The 20422-nt window shown below is 34.9% G+C and overlaps 1 protein-coding gene across 1 annotated transcript in view; it reads right to left on the bottom strand.

The window, feature by feature from the left end:
• Nucleotides 1–16229: 16229 nt before the first annotated feature.
• prkd1 (protein kinase D1) overlaps nucleotides 16230–20422 on the bottom strand; it is a 43793-nt gene continuing 39600 nt past the window's right edge. Inside the window, exons 18-19 of the mRNA XM_046856306.1 lie at nucleotides 19970–20055; nucleotides 16230–17148 (exon numbers count right to left, since the gene is read on the bottom strand). Coding sequence (XP_046712262.1) covers nucleotides 16930–17148; nucleotides 19970–20055 — 305 coding nt within the window. The 3' untranslated portion in view covers nucleotides 16230–16929. The remainder of the gene's footprint in view (nucleotides 17149–19969; nucleotides 20056–20422) is intronic.

The raw sequence follows: 20422 nt of genomic DNA, 5'->3' as shown, positions 1-20422 counted from the left end.
TATTATATTTCACATCATGTAATATTTCTGCAATATATATATAGTAACAGTACACAATATTCATGTTTAGGGGTGCACCTTGGTTTTTAAGTCACAGTTCAATTTTAGTACCATTAGGGAAAGAGATGCAAAACATAAAATCTTAGTTTTTTATTAACACAGTTTATTATATTAACATTTGTAAACATCTGCAGTTTACAACAACTCTTCAAATTAAATGCCTGCTTGGTTAAATAATATTTTATAATATTTTATAAAAAAATTAAATTAAATAGAATAAATCTAATTCATGCAATACATTTTTTTATATTAATTAAATTGAATAGTCAATTAAATTGTCTCAAAAATGAAATTGATTAAATTAAATGTAATTAAATTAATGGAAAATTTTAAATAAATAGACCCAATTTTGGTAATACAGATATCTATATAAGCGTGTGTGTGTGTGTGTGTGTGTGTGTGTGTGTGTGTGTGTGCGTGTGCACAATACATTTAATATTAAATTTTCTGTTCTACTTATTTTGTCATACTTTATCAAATGTCTTTATTTTCTCCATCCATCATTCCTTCACTCCCGTGATTTGTCCCAGAATTGTCAGGATTTTCTCCTTTTATGAGAAATTCTTGAAGCTGGACATAAAATGCTAATGAATCTATTTCGCTAGCATTGCTCACAGGAAGGGGCGCGATTTCACACATGCACAAAACATGGAGTGAGCAGTCACAGTGACACTGTGCTAACTCTAGTTTCTTTTTTTATATCACTGGCTTTGTTGTGTATGTTTTCAAATGTAATAATAATGTAAAAAAACAGTAACACTACACAACAGTGCAAGGTGGAGATAAACAAACTTGTGGTCCGCTACTTCATATGTTTCAGAGGGAACACAGATTTTAACTATGTTACAGACGTAAAAAGGTTTGATTGCGGGTACACATGTGCACCGAACCAGATTCCCTGTACGAAAAAAATATACATTTTTTATTTTATTTTTTAAAGCTTGGTAAAGATACGTGTATACACACACACACACACACACACACACACACACACACACACACACACACACACACATATATATATATATATATATATACACACACACACACACACACACACACGTATTTGTATCAAACTTTTAAACTCCTTTTTATGTAAAAAACATCAATTTATAAGTAAAACATAATTTATAAATATGATTATATACATTTGATATTTTGTATTTTTATAAATATAAAAATTATATTATTTTCACATTAATGAAGTAAAGGTAATAAATATTTGACCAAAATTAGTTTAAATAAATTAAATTAAATTAAACCAGCAGATTTTGAATGTCCATAATATACATTTAATATTATATGGGTAAATGCCACACAACTTGTTTTGATAACTAAGTAATGTATTTTTATATTTTGGAACTCCTATCTGTATATTTATTCTACATGTATTATTATTATTATTATTATTATTATTATTATTATTATTATTATTATTATGTATTATTAGTCTAATTTTAGCCAGATTTAGTAGTCTTATATGACCAAGGAATTAATATAAAAATTAAAAATGAAATCACTGCTTAAACCGTTTCCTTAAACATTTTTTCCCCTCAAGCCATCAGGCTCCTTGACATACAGAACTGAACTGGAACTCACACACACACTCACTCAACTGTGTGTTACTGAGCTGCTACAAATCTGAACTCAAACATACACTCAATACTCACTTCCCACATCCATGTATTCAGCATCACCCATATTATATTATTATTTTATTACAATTACATACCTGTTTACGTGCTGTTTTTGCATATCTGATTGCTGCTATTGCTGTTTTGCACAACCTTTTATGTTTACATTTTGTGTTTATTACAAGTACACTGCTGTATACAGTAAAATATATGTAGCTTTTTATTTACTCAGTATACATTAGACAAACGTACCAAATATGTCAAAAGTCATTAAGTTGCCCTATGTCCAATATTATTTTATGTATTTAACAGCATTTACTGAATCTATTCATTTTTTTAAAACATCTAAATGTATTAATAATTTTCTTGAACAAAAAGTAAAACAATATATTCTATAGGGAAGTTTAGGATTATTGTCTGGTGACTACATATTTCCAATACAAACAGAGTATAACCATACACCTCCTTGATGCAGATGCATGTGGCCACTGTAGGTTTGTTTACTCCTTCTTTCTGACAGCCTGTCTGTTTAGATTTAATTCACCAAGCATTGAGATTAGTGCTGCTGCCTCTGTGGTGTAAACAGCAATGGGCAATATTTCAGGCCACATAAACAATCCTAAACAGTCAAGTGCCTGGCATGACAAATTAAATCATGGTAAATGTCATAAGTGTTTGCAACTAAAGGGTAATTCCCCATTTGTCAGAGTGGGATTAGATGGGTTTGATACTTATGATTTAAGAAATATTAAATAGGAGTGTGCAAATTCGAATTCTAATTTGATTTGTCACATACACATTCATAGAGTATGACATACTGTGAGTGATTTTTTACGACTGTCCAACATGTAAACATAAAAAATAACAGCATATTAAAAGAATAAGTATAGCTAAAAGAAAATAATGTTAGGAATAATAATTAATTTATAATAAAATAATTAAAAAAAAAATATATATATATATATATATATATATATATATATATATATATATATATATATATATATATTAGAAATCCAGTGTGGTTTGTCGTTAAAGTGTCCATGTACTGGTATAAGGTGACATAAAGTGACACTGCTGTGGCAGTCGCGAGTTAAAGTGACATAAACAATAGTGCAAAAGTAATTGTTCTAACTGCAGGGTGTTTACTGGTTTAAATTCCGAATGGTCTGCGGGAAGAAGCTCCTCCTCATTCTCTCTGTGTTTGCTTTCAATACGCGGAAGTGCTTCTCTGAACGCAACAGAGAAAATAGTCCATTGTTGGGATGGCTGAGGTCCTTCACAATCTTTCTGGCTCTGGTCCGGCACCGTGTGCTGTAGATGCCCTGCAGGTGAGGGAGCTCGGTGCGGATGGTACGTTCAGCTGAACGCACCACCCTCTGGAGGGCTCATCTGTCCTGCATGGTGCTGTTCCTGAACCAGGAAGTGATGCTACCCGACAGAACGCTTTCGATGGTGCAGTTGTAGAAAGTTAGTAATGCCAGCTGTGCTTTTTTTTTTTTTTTTTTTTTTTTTTGAGAAGTGACAGAACAGAACATTTCTACATCCAGTACGTTGAGGATGTAGAAATGTGCTCATTGGAATACTTTTATTATTCAAATGAATAATTGGCACAATATGTATAAATATAGAAAATAGGAAAAAGCTTATTTCTAATTTTCACCTGGAATCCTTTGATTTTAAAAGGATATTGATTTTATATTTTCTTTTAAGATTATAGATATACACTTAAGCAAAAATATGGGTAAAACCCAGCATAGCAAAATATAGTTTTTAATAGCTTAATAAGCATGAACCATAAATCATTGGTCAGAAAATTAACAAGAATTAAACAAACATCATAGCTCCCTTTCTGCTCTATAAATCCTCTTTCTATTTATAAGCTTGCTATCAGACCCTGAAAATAATGACTCATCTTTTTGAAAAAACATAAAGGAAGATATTTTTGGAAAACAGACATGTGTTACTTTTACAGCAAACATTTCAATTATTACCTTAAATATTACCTTTTTTCACCTATGTTCTGGGAAATGGATCACTGCATTAATAAGTAAAATGCGGCAAATGGTCAATTTTTTTTATTTTATGGCTAATGGTATGTTGTTAATATGAATAATAAAAGTTTAAGATTTGGCCTTGGCCTTTTGCCCACAAGTGTAGTGTTATGATATATCTCTACAAACCAATAAAACAATCATTCATAAAACATGTGTTTCTACTGAAAGCTATGGATGTAGCACAGATATTGCTTATTTTGGGTGTGTGAAATAGAAAATAAATTCTGTGAGTTTTACACCCAATGTTTGAGTTAAGACATAACTTGAGAAGGTTTTTAACTCAAAATTATGCATAAGCACTAGAGCAAAACCACATCTGCATAGAAGCATGTATAATTACCAAAGAATCCTGTTTATCCACAGATGTAGCAGGTGTTAAACATGTAGAAATGAGCATATAAGGAAAGCCTATTTAATCTCACTAGACAAATAGCAAACCTTTCTGAATAGTGTGGCGCTACTTAGAGCACAAACAAGGCACATTATCAACACAAACTATTTGTGACACTCACTTGTGTAAGAATGTGTAATTAGTCATTTATAAAAAATAAAATATTTGAATTTTCCTCACTATAATATAAACTATATAACATACGCAGAAATTGTTTGAATTACTGAATTAATTTTATTGATTGGTAAACATTGGAATTGATCTGATGAGTCCAAAATTTTGAACATGACCACCAAGATTTCATACAGAGTTGCTGCTTAAACTTACGTATGGATGCAAAGTTTTGTAAATTCTTCTTTTGTTTTTTTACTCAAAACATGCTGCCAGGCGAGGTGGCTATTTTAATTTGCCCCATAAGTGAATGAGGGTATGGATGGTGCCCTGTGGCAGACTGATACACATTTAGGTGTATATTTTAGCCTTGTGACCAGTGCAGAGGTGGCAAAAGTACACAAATCCTGCACTCAAGTAGAAGTACAGATACTCATTTTTAAAAAGACTCTGGTAAAAGTTGAAACTTTTTCACTTAAGTTAAAATAAAGAATTTTGGGCACCGACATGTACTTAAGTAAAAAGTAGCCATTACTACTACCCCTTTTTAGTGTCACGCTGGTAACTGGACCTCACATCCTTTTAATATATTAATACAAAATTATTTTAAATGTTGTTATCTAATGAATGTATCCAGGCTGAACAACCACCATATTGAACACAAGCATATAAAAGATGGGCTGAAAACGGTGCACAATGCTAGGAAAAAATATCGGTCATGTCACCAAATAGTTCAAAACACAACTACTGAGCCTTGTTTGAAAATGTAAGAAGTAGAAAGTACAGATATTTGTACAAAAACTGTAATGAGTAAAAGTAAAAAGTAGTCTGAAAAATAAATAGTGAAGTAAAGTACTGATACCAGAAACATCTAACAAAGTATTTGTACTTTATTACTTCCTATCTCTGGTCCAGTGCCCCTTCAGATAGACTCTAAGTTCCTAAAGATAAAATCAAATTGTTAAAGACAGTGTACCTTCTAATTTTAGTAACGAGCAGACTATTTTGGCATTCTGTGGCAGTCTATCCCTTCTTTTACTACATGTGTGTATGTGATGAGAGCACACAGGTGCCCTATAAAGGAGCATACACTTGGTCCAAAGCTGAGCAAAGTACCCCATTCAGGACAGAATCAGAGAAGAGCCAATGGTTTGTTCGGCTAAACAAATAGCACCTTTCATCTTCGGCTGCTTTCACGGCCATTGAAGTGGAAGATAAACTTTGCTCCCCTCTCTCCCCTCTCTGTTGGTGTGATTGCCTGACACCCCCTTATTAAGAAACTTTTACTCAGGTTGGCATGAATAAGCAAGGAAAAATTTAAAATGCATTGCGTCACAGTGTTCTAATGAAGCCTGGGTCTTAGAGAAAATGGTGCACACCTCAGAAGCTTAGATTCACTTCATAGATAGACAGAAACATGTGTGACACTCTCATCATATTTAGCTGCAGAGAAAATTAAAGGTGCTTCTACCTCTGTGGTGTGACCCACAATTTATTTCAAAAACCAAAAATAAATTCTCCATATCAATTAACCTTTCCTGGTGGTGCATGACCATGTTCGCCCTGACCTTTGACTATATCACAATATGCAGTTTCTGCCATTTCTGCCAATGTATTTTTAAAAAATCTATCAAAACACCTACAAAAGGCCATCATGCCACTGACACCATGTATGTGATTTTCTCCTCAGAAATAGAACTGAGCACATTGAAATGCACACCAAGTGGAATGACTGTCATCAATGGGAACATTTTGCATGTTAAGATGATAGAGCTCATTTTTGCACCTCATCAATTTGCCAGGCCATTACCAAGCCCATACAGTTAGTGTACATTCTAGTTAAAAGCTAATGTATAAATGTTTATTTACAATGCAGGCTATACTACTTATAAAAGCATAGGTAGAAAGAACAGTTAGGCTGAGAAGAATCTAATCAACTAACTTTATTATATCCAATGCCTATCTAATTGGAGCTATGCTCAGGTTAGTCTAATGGGCAGTTATCTAATTTTCCCTTACTTCCATTGAAATGATGTTCATGTCTGCAGAGACAGACAAAAAAAAGCAAAGATTTCTCCTCATTCTGTACCCAGAAAAATGGTTTATTACAGGAAATCCTTATTTAAACTAATCTCAATTTTTTCTTTGTCACGTATCAGGGGGAACTTTTGGCTTTTTGATTATGGTTACCAAGGTGACATCAGTAATGGCCTTGGTGACACATGGCTGATGTGGTAGAGAGACAAAAGTTTGTATTATGCATGCCATCACTGTCAATATTTATTCATTAAAAAGCAGCAGTGGCTGAAAGAATGCTTGCACAAGTCCTAATTTTGCAAATCAGACATTACACATGACCACAAATCATGATCTCAGATTAAACAATACAGGGTGGAACATAAGCCATTGTGGGTACAATTTTATTGATTCTACACTAGAAAAAAAAAACACTTCATGCTTTATAAGTGTATGTACTTCACAGTGATAGAGACACGACTTACAATTTTGCTGAACACAAACTGAAAACAATGCCTCCAAACCATCTGCACAGAAAATCACAAGTATAGTTATTGTTTAAGTGTCAAAAATGTTTAAAAATGCATAAAACATACACTAACCAAAAGACAGAAAATGTGGTAATAAGGACAACTAAGAGAAAAACAGTGTGTTAAGTGAGTCATTTTTAGTTGTGCTTGTTTTTTTTCTCCTACTGAAATAATTTAAGAATTCTCATGGTTTGTTATTTTTTTAAACGGTGGACACAGAACAACAGAACAATAGGGAAACTGTAAGAAAATTGAGTAAGATATAGCAACGAACTGCTTCCTCTCCTGTGGACAACATTAAGAAACTCAAGCTCTAGCCCTGAACTCTGAGATTGAATTTACATGACAGGGTAAAACAATATATGTCTGTCATTACAAAACGATTGCATGCAGCAAGCTAAGTGGTAGAGGTACTTATTACTCGTTGCATCTAAAATTGCTACACAAAAACAAGAGTAAAGATACTGCAATCTAACACAATAACAACATAATCTGTTAAAATCCGTTGTATTTGAAGTAATGTACAAAATCTTTATATATGCTGTTAGATGTGAACGTGCATTACCCAGAGCAATCAAACAGATCTCAAAATAAATTTGTGGGAATTCAAATGATCTAAATCTAAATTATTCATAAAGTTTATCAAGAGCTGTAATGTAAAATTCTTTAATAAAATAATTGATTTGTATTAACCTTTTTTGTAGCCTAGCCAATAGGATATGTCAATTGTAACTGAATTATTTATCTCTAATGAAGTCAAATAACCTGTACCACACAGAGGCTGGATGTTGCCAAGGGACCAATGACTTTAACCTGTAGAAGAGCTCACCTGTGAGATGATACAGAATAATTGATTTATCTACATCTTGAGCCAGTTTAAACAATAAGTTAATTTTTTTCTTGTTGTCACCTGACCTAATACAAGATGAGACATTTCACATATTTAAGGGATGAAATTTGTAAACAGAATCTGACCTTTAAATTTTTTTTTTTTGAAGAGACTAAAAAGGAGTCATATTTTTATTTATTTATTTTTTTTTTTTATTTTATCAGAGATGTGCATGTGAGGTACTGGTGGAGTGGAAAACAAAAATACCTATAAAAAAAAGACTTTGCATTCCCTTTCACTGGCATTTTTGTGAACTGTGCACTTGAAAATGTTGCACAGTAATTGATGTTGATCCTAGTATGTGTGCAGGCTGCGCTACAAATTAGGCTGAAAAAGGTTATCATAATATTTAGCTAGACCAATTTGTGAACTTGAGCAGCTTCCCCCGTGGGCTGATCGCGAGAAGCAAAATATATTTTTGGGTTTATATTATGTTATACAAGATGTCACCTAGTAAAATGGTGGGTGGCAATCTGAATCCAACAAGTCAGTGAATGGTTAGACAAATGGCTCATGGCTGCATGTTGTAGTGGCTCAAGGCTGTGAGCCTTACACTAAGGGTGTGAAGCAATGTGTTAAGAGTTCAAACAGCCTTCTAATACCACAAAATCCCTCCCCGAAGTTCAGAGGAGACTTTTAAGCAGAATCAAGCTCTTTCTCACTCATTTAGCTCCAAATCTTAGCATGTTTAAATGATTCAAATCTGTGACTTTATGTTTCGAGAAGCTGTAAGGCAGAACTAAGCATTTATATTTCAGAAGCCTTAGGTTGAGCTATTGCATTGTTATAATCATATCCTGTATTTTACATTACTTTAGACTTTATTGAAAGAAAACCAACAATAAGACAATGTCAATTAAAAAAGCTGCAATGACATTGGCATAGACTAACCACTTCTTCATCATAAATATTAGATGGACCTTTTAGTATGAGTATCATATGGTCCTTCCATTACTTTTCAGTTCAGACATTTATATACAAAGATATTAGGATATACAGCGGTCATTTATGTTTTTATTATTATTAGTAGTATTAGTATTAGTAGTAATAGTAGTAGTAGTAGTAGTAGTAGTAGTATCCTGTTTATAATTTCTTTCTTTAACTCAGGTTGTGTAAACCACAAAGCTATTTTGGCCACATTGAAAGTCATTTTGATCACATACACTCTTACACTTTGAAAAAAAAATTTAAAACATAAAACGTGCTCACATTTTTGGATCAAAAATCGCGTCCTCTACCAGTGCAAAAGACATGTGAAATGATATCATTTACTAGGGTAAAGCTGGTGTGTCTGATATTGCTGCGATTTTTATTTCGCTGCACTGTCGGCTTTATGAAGTTGTGCTCATGTTTGTTCGCTGTGGCAGACTGTGTGCAGGAGTGTGTGGAGGTTTTCTGCGCACTGCCGCTGCAGGTGCCATTTCCCTCATACACAAACCCGCCATCCTCTCAACACCAAGCCATTTTCTACCTGCTAGAAAATCATTCTCGATGGCTTCATTCGGATAACAAGGAGGATCCGTTCACATGAAGCAGTACAATCTGACTCCGACAAGACTGCGTAAAAGCGGGAAGACTCGTCTTAAAACGCGAAATATCACCTGCTTAAAAGAAGTAGTCTAATACTAAGACATTCTGATAATAATAATAATAATAATAATAATAATAATAATAATAATAATAATAATAATAATCATACCGCATGTTTTGTCATTTTAAATCGCAGCTTTTTATTTTTAGTTTTAAAATAACGTTCAGTATAGCAATTAGAAAAAATACTATAAGAAACTGGAACAGGCTCAGTTTTACCATTTATTTTACAGCTGCCTGTTCGCAGATTCAGATTCTGATATTGTCACAGTAGCGAATATTTAAGGCGTGTAAAGCTGGCACAGGCTGGGGTTTTGACAATGTAAAATGAAATAGTAGAGCATATAGCAGCTGGAGTACAGCGCTGTCACTGCTCATCTGCATTTAAAAAACAGAGGAACTGTACTTGTAGATTCATCAAAAACACAACTCAAGCACTTACTATTTAGCCTGTGGAAAGATCTTGCTAATATAAAATGTAATCCCTGCCTATTCATGGTTTGCATAAATATTGTTCTAGATAAATACACCTAATAATTGTTTTATAATAATAATAATAATAATAATAATAATAATAATAACAATTATTATTATTATTATTATTATTATTACTACTTTAACATCAGCAAATTACTTGAACGTGTTAGCATGTGCTACCTTTGTGTAAACTATGTATTTAGAATGGATCATTAATTAATTTGCATGCCGTGCAAAACGATGTAATACACCCACAGGCAATCCCACAGTTATGAAAACATTATACATTTGTATGGTGTATACACATACACACACACACACACACACACACACACACACACACACACACACACACACACATATATATATATATATATATATATATATATATATATATACACACACACATACATACATATATACACACACACACACACACACACACACACACATGTATATACACCATACAAATGTATAACATTTATATAATTATATGTTTATATTATATGTTTATCCTAAAGCAAATAGCAAATATAAATAAATACAAATACTAGTAAATATATATTTTTAATCTAAACATTTACTGTATTTACTTGCTTGAAATACTTATGTACATATTATTTATTTATCTATTTATTATCATAATTATTATTAGCCCACATGAGCGTTTACAAATTTTTTAGCTTTGTCAGTACATGCAATAGAGCAAAATGCCTCCAATTTGAGTTTCAATGACGAGAATTTCAATGAAGTCGAAAATGCTTCATACTTTAGCGTGGGTAAGCCGACAGACAGTCCATCTGTAGATTTCCCCCTTTTCTTTCAGTCCTGAAGCTTTTGCTCTTCATCATCTGCTCCGGTTTGTCACAGCTCATGGCACCGGCGCAACTGATTCAGAGCTGCTTGATGTATTTGCTTTGCTGTGGCTTTCTGCTTTGAATGATCGCGACTCAAACTGGTGTAAAATGAGGAGCTCAGTGAGAAAAGACTTCGCTCCGGGCCCATTTTTTCCCTTTCATGATGCCGAGTGTCATGATCTATCCCCGGGCGCCGCGCGCTCAAGTTTGTGTTGTTTTGACAGGTGTGTGTGCGCGCGCGCGCGTGTGTGTGCGTTGATGGATAAAGTAGGATAGCCAACACACGGTGCACTCGTCGCTTTGATTTGCATGTCCTTTCACATTAATAACTTTGCAAAATCGATTTATTAATATTATTATGAATAATAATAATAATATCTTTTTTATTTGTGTTGTTATTGTTAATCAACAGCTCTTTCATCTAATCCCTACCTTATGGACTAGTGCTAGAGGTGTTCTGTTATAGCAGCCAGTTCTCTTATTAGAGACTGCTCTATAGCATAATTCAGTGTGAAACTGAAGCAGCGTTTGAATAGCAGTGTAAGACTTCTGAGTTGTCGTAGGAAAGTGTGCTTCCACAATGAAAGTCATTTCGAAACCTTTCCCTGTTTCAGTATGCTGCCATTTTTCTTACTATTTTGGAAATTCCTTTTTGGGCGTCCTTCGTATTTTAATGAAGGTCACTCTCTCACCTCCAAATCCGCCAACACCTTCTCTCTCTCTCTCTCTCTCTCTCTCTCTCTCTCTCTCTCACACACACACACACACACACACACACACACACACACACACACACACACACACACACAGGTGAACAGAACCCGCGCGCGCAATTCGCATCAGTCTTTCTAAGCGCACAGCGCCATCTGCCGACTGCCTCTGCAACCTCAGAGACTTAACAACGCAAACAAACAAGAGCAAGGTTTAATTAGCCAACAGTTCCCTCAACAACAGCAACAACGAACACGCACACACAAATGCACAGAAATGCTGTAAAGATGCTTTCAAAAATAATGATAAAATGTTTCTACTTTTAGGACAATAATACAAAGAGCAGTAAACAGTAATAAACTGTGCAAAGCCAATATTTTGGTGTGACAACACATCAGTATACTCTTTGTGCAGTTTATAGTTACCTCTATTTTGCAGATTAAAACTGATTATTTTGTAACAGTGTAACAATTTCTATCTTATAATGTAAAACTGTTTTTGTAATAATACTGTATTGGATTTACTCGATATGCACCCACCCCCTCTCCCCCTCTCTTTCTCTGTGTATATATATATATATATATATATATATATATATATATATATATATATATATATATATATATATATATATATATACACACACACACACTGGCGATCAAAATTAGAGAACAATTTATAAACAATTGAACAATTCTGAAATAATGTCATCTTCACTGCTCAACAGTTGAAGGAGTTTTTGTTCTGTCTATACCATGCTACCAGAACACCTTTTCCACAAAATAACTAAGGCATTTCCAAAAAAAACCATTATTTTGCAGGAAACACACTGATCAAAATTAGAGAACAACAATGACTGTAGAATTGAAAAAGATTACAACAAAATGTTCTGAAGGTTACAACAGTCAGCAATTAGTAGGAAGTGTACAGGCCTCTGCTCTGAATGACTTCTGCACATCTGCGGCCACAGGACAGCACTAGTCTCTCACACTGCTCTGGTGTGATTTTGGTCCACTCTTCTTCCAGTCTCCTCCACAGTTCGGTGACTGTAGTTGGTTTCTTGGCCATAACTTTGTCACCAAGGATTTTCCAGAGGTTCTCTATTGGGTTGAGATCAGGACTCTGGGCAGGCCATGTCATTATTTCAATGTTTTCAGTTTCGAGGAACTGCTTTACCCGTTTTGCTGTGTGACATGGAGCGTTGTCCTGCATGAACACTGCAGGCTGATTGGGTGATGAACGCATGGAAGGAACCATATGTTGTTGAAGAAGGTTCTGATAAACATTTGCATTCACTCTGCCATGTAGCTGTATAAGAGGCCCAACTCCTGCTGCAGAAAACATGCCCCAAACCATGACACTTCCTCCTCCACTTTTCACTGACTTCTTTACACACTTTGGGTTCAGTCTTTCTCCAGTTTGTCGCCAAACATAATGTTTCCCATCGGACCCAAATAAATTAAACTTGCTTTCATCACTGAAGTGAACTTTGGACCAGTTCTCCTCTGTCCACACAACATGCTCCTCAGCAAAGCTTAGTCTAGCCTTTTGATTCTTTCTGCTAATGAGAGGTTTGGTCACTGCAGAGTGGGCTTTCAGTCCAAATGCTCTTAAATGTTGAGACACTGTATGACGAGACAGATCCTTACCCTGTTCAGCACTGAACTGGTGAGCAATTCACATTTACATTTACATTTGCGGCATTTGGCAGACGCCCTTATCCAGAGCGACTATTTAATTCCAGCTGCAGTGTGGAAACGATTGCCCAATGAGATCCTCCGCAGTATCCTGTCCTCTCTTGTATTTGTCTTCCGTGGACGACCAGCCTTCTTGGCGGACTTGAATTAGTTTTTGATGTTGTAAAGAGTCAATATTCTTGAAATCACAGATTTGGAACAACCAACTTGTCTTGCTATGGCTGATAGGGTCATCCCTTTGGCCTTTATCTGGACAACCTGCTGCGGAGGCTTTCAGTCACTTTAGAACGGCCCACCATCTTGCAGAGTCAGTGAAACTGGAAGTTAGGCTGCCAGATAATCTAGGAAATTAGCACCAGGTGCCAGATTAACACCAATAACTGGGAGGTATCTGAAAGTGTTCTCTAATTTTGATCAGTGTGTTTTCTGCAAAATAATGTTTTTATTTTTTTTTAATGCCTTAGTTATTTTGTGGAAAAGGTGTTCTGGTAGCATGGTATAGACAGGACAAAAACTCCTTCAACTGTTGAGCAGTGAAGATGACATTATTTCAGAATTGTTCAATTGTTTATAAATTGTTCTCTAATTTTGATCGCCAGTGTGTGTGTATATATATATATATAGAGAGAGAGAGAGAGAGAGAGAGAGAGAGAGAGAGAGAGAGAGGTGTGGGTGCATATCGAGTATATACAATATCTCAGAAAACCACTCACATTTCAGCAACAATTTTAGTTTATCTTCTAAAGGAACAATACTAGAGAAATGGAACTTTGATATATTTTAGAGTAATCAATGTGCAGTTTGTATAGCAGTCCAGATTTACCGTCCTCTGAAAATAACTCAACATACAGCCATTATTGTCAAAATAGCTGGCAACAAAAGTGAGTAACAGCTGTATGTTGTGTAACCAGGCAAAGCCACATGTCCAATTCATGTTCATGTTTTTGTCTGCTTGGCAGGAACATACTTATACAATACTTATTTATGTAGCTAGCATTAGAGCAGTTAAAATGTGGTGCTTTGAGTACAATTTTCTCATACTGACCACTGGATGTTTCTCTCTGAGGATTTGAGAATTAGAATTGTTGCTCGCCACAAAGACCGCCTAGGCTATAAAAAAATAACACCCTGAAACTGAGTTACAGAACAGTGGCCAGAGTCATACAGAGGTTTACTAAGGCGGGTTCCACTCAGAACAGGCCTCACAGGTCCAGGTGCAGAAGCTGCTTCAAAAACAGATGCATGAGTGCTGCCAGCATTGTTTTAGAGGTTGCAGAAGCGTAAGGTCTGGTTATCAGTGCTCCAACTATACGCTGCACACTGCAACAAGTCGGTGTGCATGGCCGTCCTCCCAGAAGGAAACCTCTTCTGAAGCTGGCTCACAAGAAAGTCTGCAAACAGTTTGCTGAAGACAACCTGTCCAAGAGAATGAATTTCTTGAACCATGTCCTGTGGTCTGATGAAGATAAACTTGTTTGGTTTCGATGGTGTCCAGCATGTGTGGGGATGACCTGGTGAGAAGAACCAAGAAAATTGTGTCTTGCCCACCATCAAACATGGTGGTGGTAGCATCATGGTCTGGGGCTGAATGAGTGCTGCTGGTACTGGAGAGCAGTTCATAGAGGAAAACATGGATTCCAACATGTACTGTAAGAATCTGAAGCAGAACGTGCCCTCTATTAAAAACTGGGCCGAACGACAGTTTTCCTACATAATAATGACCCCAAACACAATGCCAAGATGACAAGGCTTGCCGAGGAACCTGAAGGTGATGGACTGACCAAATATTTCTCCTGACTTGAACTCTATTGAGCACCTGTGGGGCATCCTCTAGTGGAAGGTGGAGAAGCGGCATGTGTCTAATATCCAGCAACTCTGTAATGTCATTATGGAGGGGTGGAACAGGATCTCAGCAACAACCTGTGATTCCCCCCACCCATTTCCCTGGCTGAAATATAAAGGGTGTACACACACACACACACACACACACACACACACACACACACACACACACACACACATATATATATATATATATATATATATATATATATATATATAGTACAAACCAAAAGTTTGGACACACCTTCTCATTCAAAGAGTTTTCTTTATTTTCATGACTATGAAAATTGTAGATTTACACTGAAGGCATCAAAACTATGAATTAAAACATGTGGAATTATATATGGAATTATATACATAACAAAAAGTGTGAAACAACTGAAAAATGTCATATTCTAGGTTCTTTAAGTAGCCACCTTTTGCTTTGATTACTGCTTTGCACACTCTTGGCATTCTCTTGATGAGCTTCAAGAGGTAGTCACCTGAAATGGTCTTCCAACAGCCTTGAAGGAGTTCCCGAGATGCTTGGCACTTGTTGGCCTTTTTCCTTCACTCTGCGGTCCAGCTCACCCTAAACCATCTCGATTGGGTTCAGGTCCGGTGACTGTGGAGGCCAGGTCATCTGGCGCAGCACCCATCACTCTCCTTCTTGGTCAAATAGCCCTTGATGCCTTCAGTGTGACTCTACAATTTTCATAGTCATGAAAATAAAGAAAACTCTTTGAATAAGAAGGTGTGTCCAAACTTTTGGTCTGTACTGTATATATATATATATATATATATATATATATATATATATATATATATATATATATATATATATATATATATATATATATATATATATATATATATATATATATATATATATATATATATATATATATCCAATGACAGATAATGGACATCATTGGATGTCTTAAAGGGATAGGCAGCAAACTACTGAACTGATTATATATATATATATATAGACACAATTTTCTCTATATTAGTGATCCCCGTTTATCATGGTGTTTACGCTCAAAAACTGCTCATGATAAACAAACGCCACCCCAAAAAATGTATTTTATGTATACAGTACTGTACTGTATTAACATGTTATTTCATTTAATAAGTAATAATATAATATTTTAATTAATAAATTTCATTAGTTCAACATAAAATTATATAAAAACAATTCCCTAAAAAGTTTTTTGGTCTATCGTGCTATCCGTGAGGAATAAAAAAAAAAAAAAGAAAAAAAAAAAGAAATATATATATATATATATATATATATACACACACACACACATGCAAACACATACACGCACAAAAGGATTACAAATAATATACTGTGAGGACAACAGCTGAAACTGTGCACAAGATGCAACAGTTTAAACTATGATGTTTTTTGGTTTTTATTAAACTTGTCACAGAAGAAAGCAAAAGAGGACAAAAGTGGCAGTGTTACTTTTCAAGCTGGTTGACTTGTTGCACAAATCATGTACACACAGACACATGCATGCACACACACACACACACACACACACACACACACACACACACACACACACACACACACACATAATCACTCTATAAAGCACAGAAGCCCACAAATGCTGCAATGACACTTCTTCTAATAGTTACACGTCCATTATCTGTCATTTTGTGAATTACACCTGCAGATTGAATGTTGATTCAGCAGAAGTTATCAAAGTTTTACAATTTCCTTACTTGTAGGGCCATTTAAAATACTTTAAAATACAAATCTTTTTTTATTCTGAAAAAGGACGCTTTTGTTTAAGAAGTATTTGTATGTATTGTGCTTTGTTTACTGTACTGTGAATGAAAATGTTGAGATTTTTCAAAAATATTCAGTGGAATGGCTATATGAATTAAATATAATTTTGTTGTACTATTTAGGAACTGAATGTTTTGCAACATTTTTTGTATTTCTATAGTGTAATCAAGTACAATATGAACGTGTTAATATGGCATCAGAGTATATGTATTTGGACTTGTGCTGCGGTGTTGTGAAGTGTGTATTTGGCTTTATTTGTGTTTTGTCTTAAAGGGATAGGCAGCAAACTACAGTGAACTGATTCGATCGCTGAGCATGCTCATTATAGCCTCTTCAGACTCCACCTCCTCAGTGACATCAGCATGAGGGTTAATGAGGTGAACAGGATACTGCAAGCCATTTTGCTCTGCAAAATGTTCCCAGCGCATATCATCACTCTCATGTGTGATGTATCGCTCTTGCATTTTACACTCTAGATTACGCAGGTCCAGCCACATTTGGTAGTCCTGTCAAAGAAACATAAGAGCAAATCTTATAAACTGCAACAAGTTGCTCATTATAGCTTATTTTCACAATTCACACATTCATATTCTAATCATTCATACCATCTTAAATAATCAAAAATCATTTAATTATCTTTTTTTGGTTTAAACTTTATGTAATGTCAAAGGAAAGAGCTACCGTAATTTCCGGACTATAAAGCGCACCTATATATAAGCCGAATTTTACAAATATTTTTATTTTGAACATAAATAAGCCACACCTGTCTACACTAATGAACTTTACACAGGCTTTAACGAAAGACGAAAATATGTTGCGCTTCCTTTAGGAGCATAGCGGTATTTTGAGAATAGCCTGCACTGCATTTTTCTGCTATTACTGCGTGTGTTTAAGACGAGGATTATGTCCTTATTATTTTCTGATGCTCATTTCTAAGTTTCTTTGACTAACCCGTAACGCTGAATAATAAACAAAAAGTTTTGTAAACCTGTCTGTGCTTATATGAATTCTGTTTCAACTGGAGTTAGCGTGCTCTCCCTTCACCCAGACTCAACGCATTACAACGGCTTGTATCTAAACAGTAGCCTACCAAGTAAGTCATTGTTCACTGTCTTCCTCCTTCCTTTCACAACTATTACTCTCGGGAGTTTATCTTTTGGCATCGTTGTGCGTTAAAAAAAAACTTCTTTTCTCCCGATGCCGTGCAGCTCAGAACACAGGTGAGGTGCGTTTTTCCGTTTCTGTTCGGAAATTTCATTGGTCTAATGTTATGGGGTTCAGTTTTTTGGCTTGAAGTTTGTGAAACTGGGAAAAACCCAGGAAAAATTCATAAATAAGCCGCTTCGTTGTTTAAGCCGTTCAAAACATGGGCTTATAGTCCGAAAAATACGGTACATATGATTATACAATGCATTTTATAGTTTTTACACATTAAAAGCCACAGTAATTAATATAATTTTTAAAATTCAGGCCTCAAATTTTGCAGTAATGTTTGAAAGCTAGCACAAATGCACTGAGGGATAGGCACATTAGTTTTATTTTTTGTTACTTGTGTGAAATGTAATTCACTGATTTAGAGATCTGCTACAACTAGGTGAGTGACGAATGCTTTTTAAATATGAAATCACATTTCTAATGTCTACATGAAAACTATAAGCTATAGGAGCAGCTTAAGGCAGTAAGTAACAATTATAAAATCAAATATCAACATTAGCAGTAAGTAGCAAATATAAAATAAAAAAATTATCTAAATATCAGCACTTTTAATATAAAAATTATGATTGTAGGTAATCCTGAAATTTTAAAATGCAAAATTTATTTATGCTCCAGTAGAGCTGCTGTAGACATGTTATCTCAGATGAAATAAAAAAAAAAAAACAATAATAATTTTATATATATATATATATATATATATATATATATATATATATATATATATATATATATATAAAACGCATCATAGTAGTAGTCACTCTTCTCGACTTACGACCTGACGGAGTTACGACCATTTTTCCGGTCCCTATCTATGTCATAATTTGGTCTACCTGTACTGATGAGTTTTTATAGTTTTTACAGTCGTAAAATATTTTATGACTACATCTCAATTTGTTAGCAGCACCTGAACTCTAAACATAATGTTGGACTGAAGTCAAACATCAGAATTTACAGTTACATTTTTACCTCTGACAGACTTAGATTATATAGAACATCCGTCATACAAGTCTGTCTGAATGAGTTGTTACTATAGAAACAGTACAGAGAAGTGTTTTATATATGTGTGAGTGTGTGTGTATGTGTGTGTGTGTGTGTGTGTGTGTGTGTGTGTGTGTGTGTGTGTGTGTGTGTGTGTGTGTGTGTGTGTGTGTGTGTGTGTGTGTGTATCATTGGCGGGTTGTCAGGGCCAGCAAGACCTTCTCTTCTGGGCTAGAATTCTTACATGCATTTTAATATATTTTTGTCCATGAATATGTATTAAATTATTCCTTCATTTCATAGCTTTTCTCTCAGTTGACAACTAGCTGAAAGAGTAGAAGAAATTGATTTGGGCACAGATATACTTGTAAGAACATTTACAAGCTGGACTTTTAAGAAAAGCTGGACATTGTGAGGAAAGTTCGGCCAAAACAGTTCAAAACAGTTCTTAAGCTTTTTCATGAACCATTATTCCTTTGTGTTTTCTTTCCGGTAGAATTTGCACGTAATGCACGTAAAAAAAGCACAAAAGTGGACTAGAAAAAAATGGACTAGTAAACTAGAGATCATGTATGCAGGAGATGCAGCTGTGGCTGCAGTGAAAGGAGACTTGTTGAATTGTGTTAATTGGATTTCTTGCGTTTGTAATTGCATACATTATCGCTGCATAAGATACCTGTTTGTGATGTAGCGCTCTGTTATACTGCGTTTCTTTATAATATTTATGGTTTCTATAGCCGGGGCATCATAATGATAGTATTAAGAGGTGGGTTAATTCAGGTAGGACTATTACATGACAAAAATGTTCAGTATGTAAGCTCAAACTACACATATTAAGAGCACACAACTGATTTTCTTGTTTTGTGACATTATTAAAAAGTCACATTTGCAGACCCTTCTCAATTTATTTACACTATCATGAATTAATTGTAAATATTTAAACTTTGTTCTAAATTAAACACAGATACATAGACTGCATTATGAATATCTGAAAAGACCTAGACTGAAATACACATCAACTTAGTGATTACTAATTTAAATATCATTGTATGCATAATTTTTATGTTGAATATTAATTTTAACTATATATTAACTTCTCTGCAGACAAACTATGAGATATTAAATAAGACTGACCTGTAGCCAGGGATGACTGAGGGACTTGTCCACACTATAGCGTTTCCTCATTTTGACTTGCAGCAAGTTATTAATGAGGTCAATTGCTGGAACAACAAAGAAGACTGTCAGTGGCCAGGCCACGGTGGGAAAGCCTCAGGATTAGGGGATTGTTTGGATAATGAGCAAAACCAACATTATTAACATTATTTCCGGGGTCACAGAGTTCTGAGAAAACCTGAACCTTCACCTCAAGGCCTTATCCTAAGGGACTGGTGGGCATTACATGAATAGGCCATGACAAAACCTGAACACACTTTAACTGACCCCTGCTTCCTTTAACTTCTTCCTTCTTCTTTCCTTTTTACTCGTTCCTCCCCCTTCCTGTGCTCATCATTCTACACTACTGCACTTATTTTAAAGGGTACTATGATATAGATTTTTTTATTTAACATACATGCTATTGTAGAAAAT

The sequence above is a fragment of the Silurus meridionalis genome, chromosome 8 (genome assembly GCF_014805685.1).
Source record: "Silurus meridionalis isolate SWU-2019-XX chromosome 8, ASM1480568v1, whole genome shotgun sequence".
In the NCBI taxonomy this organism is placed as follows: domain Eukaryota; kingdom Metazoa; phylum Chordata; class Actinopteri; order Siluriformes; family Siluridae; genus Silurus; species Silurus meridionalis.
Note: the sequence above shows the minus strand (reverse complement) of the source record. Positions and strands in the feature narration are given on the sequence as shown.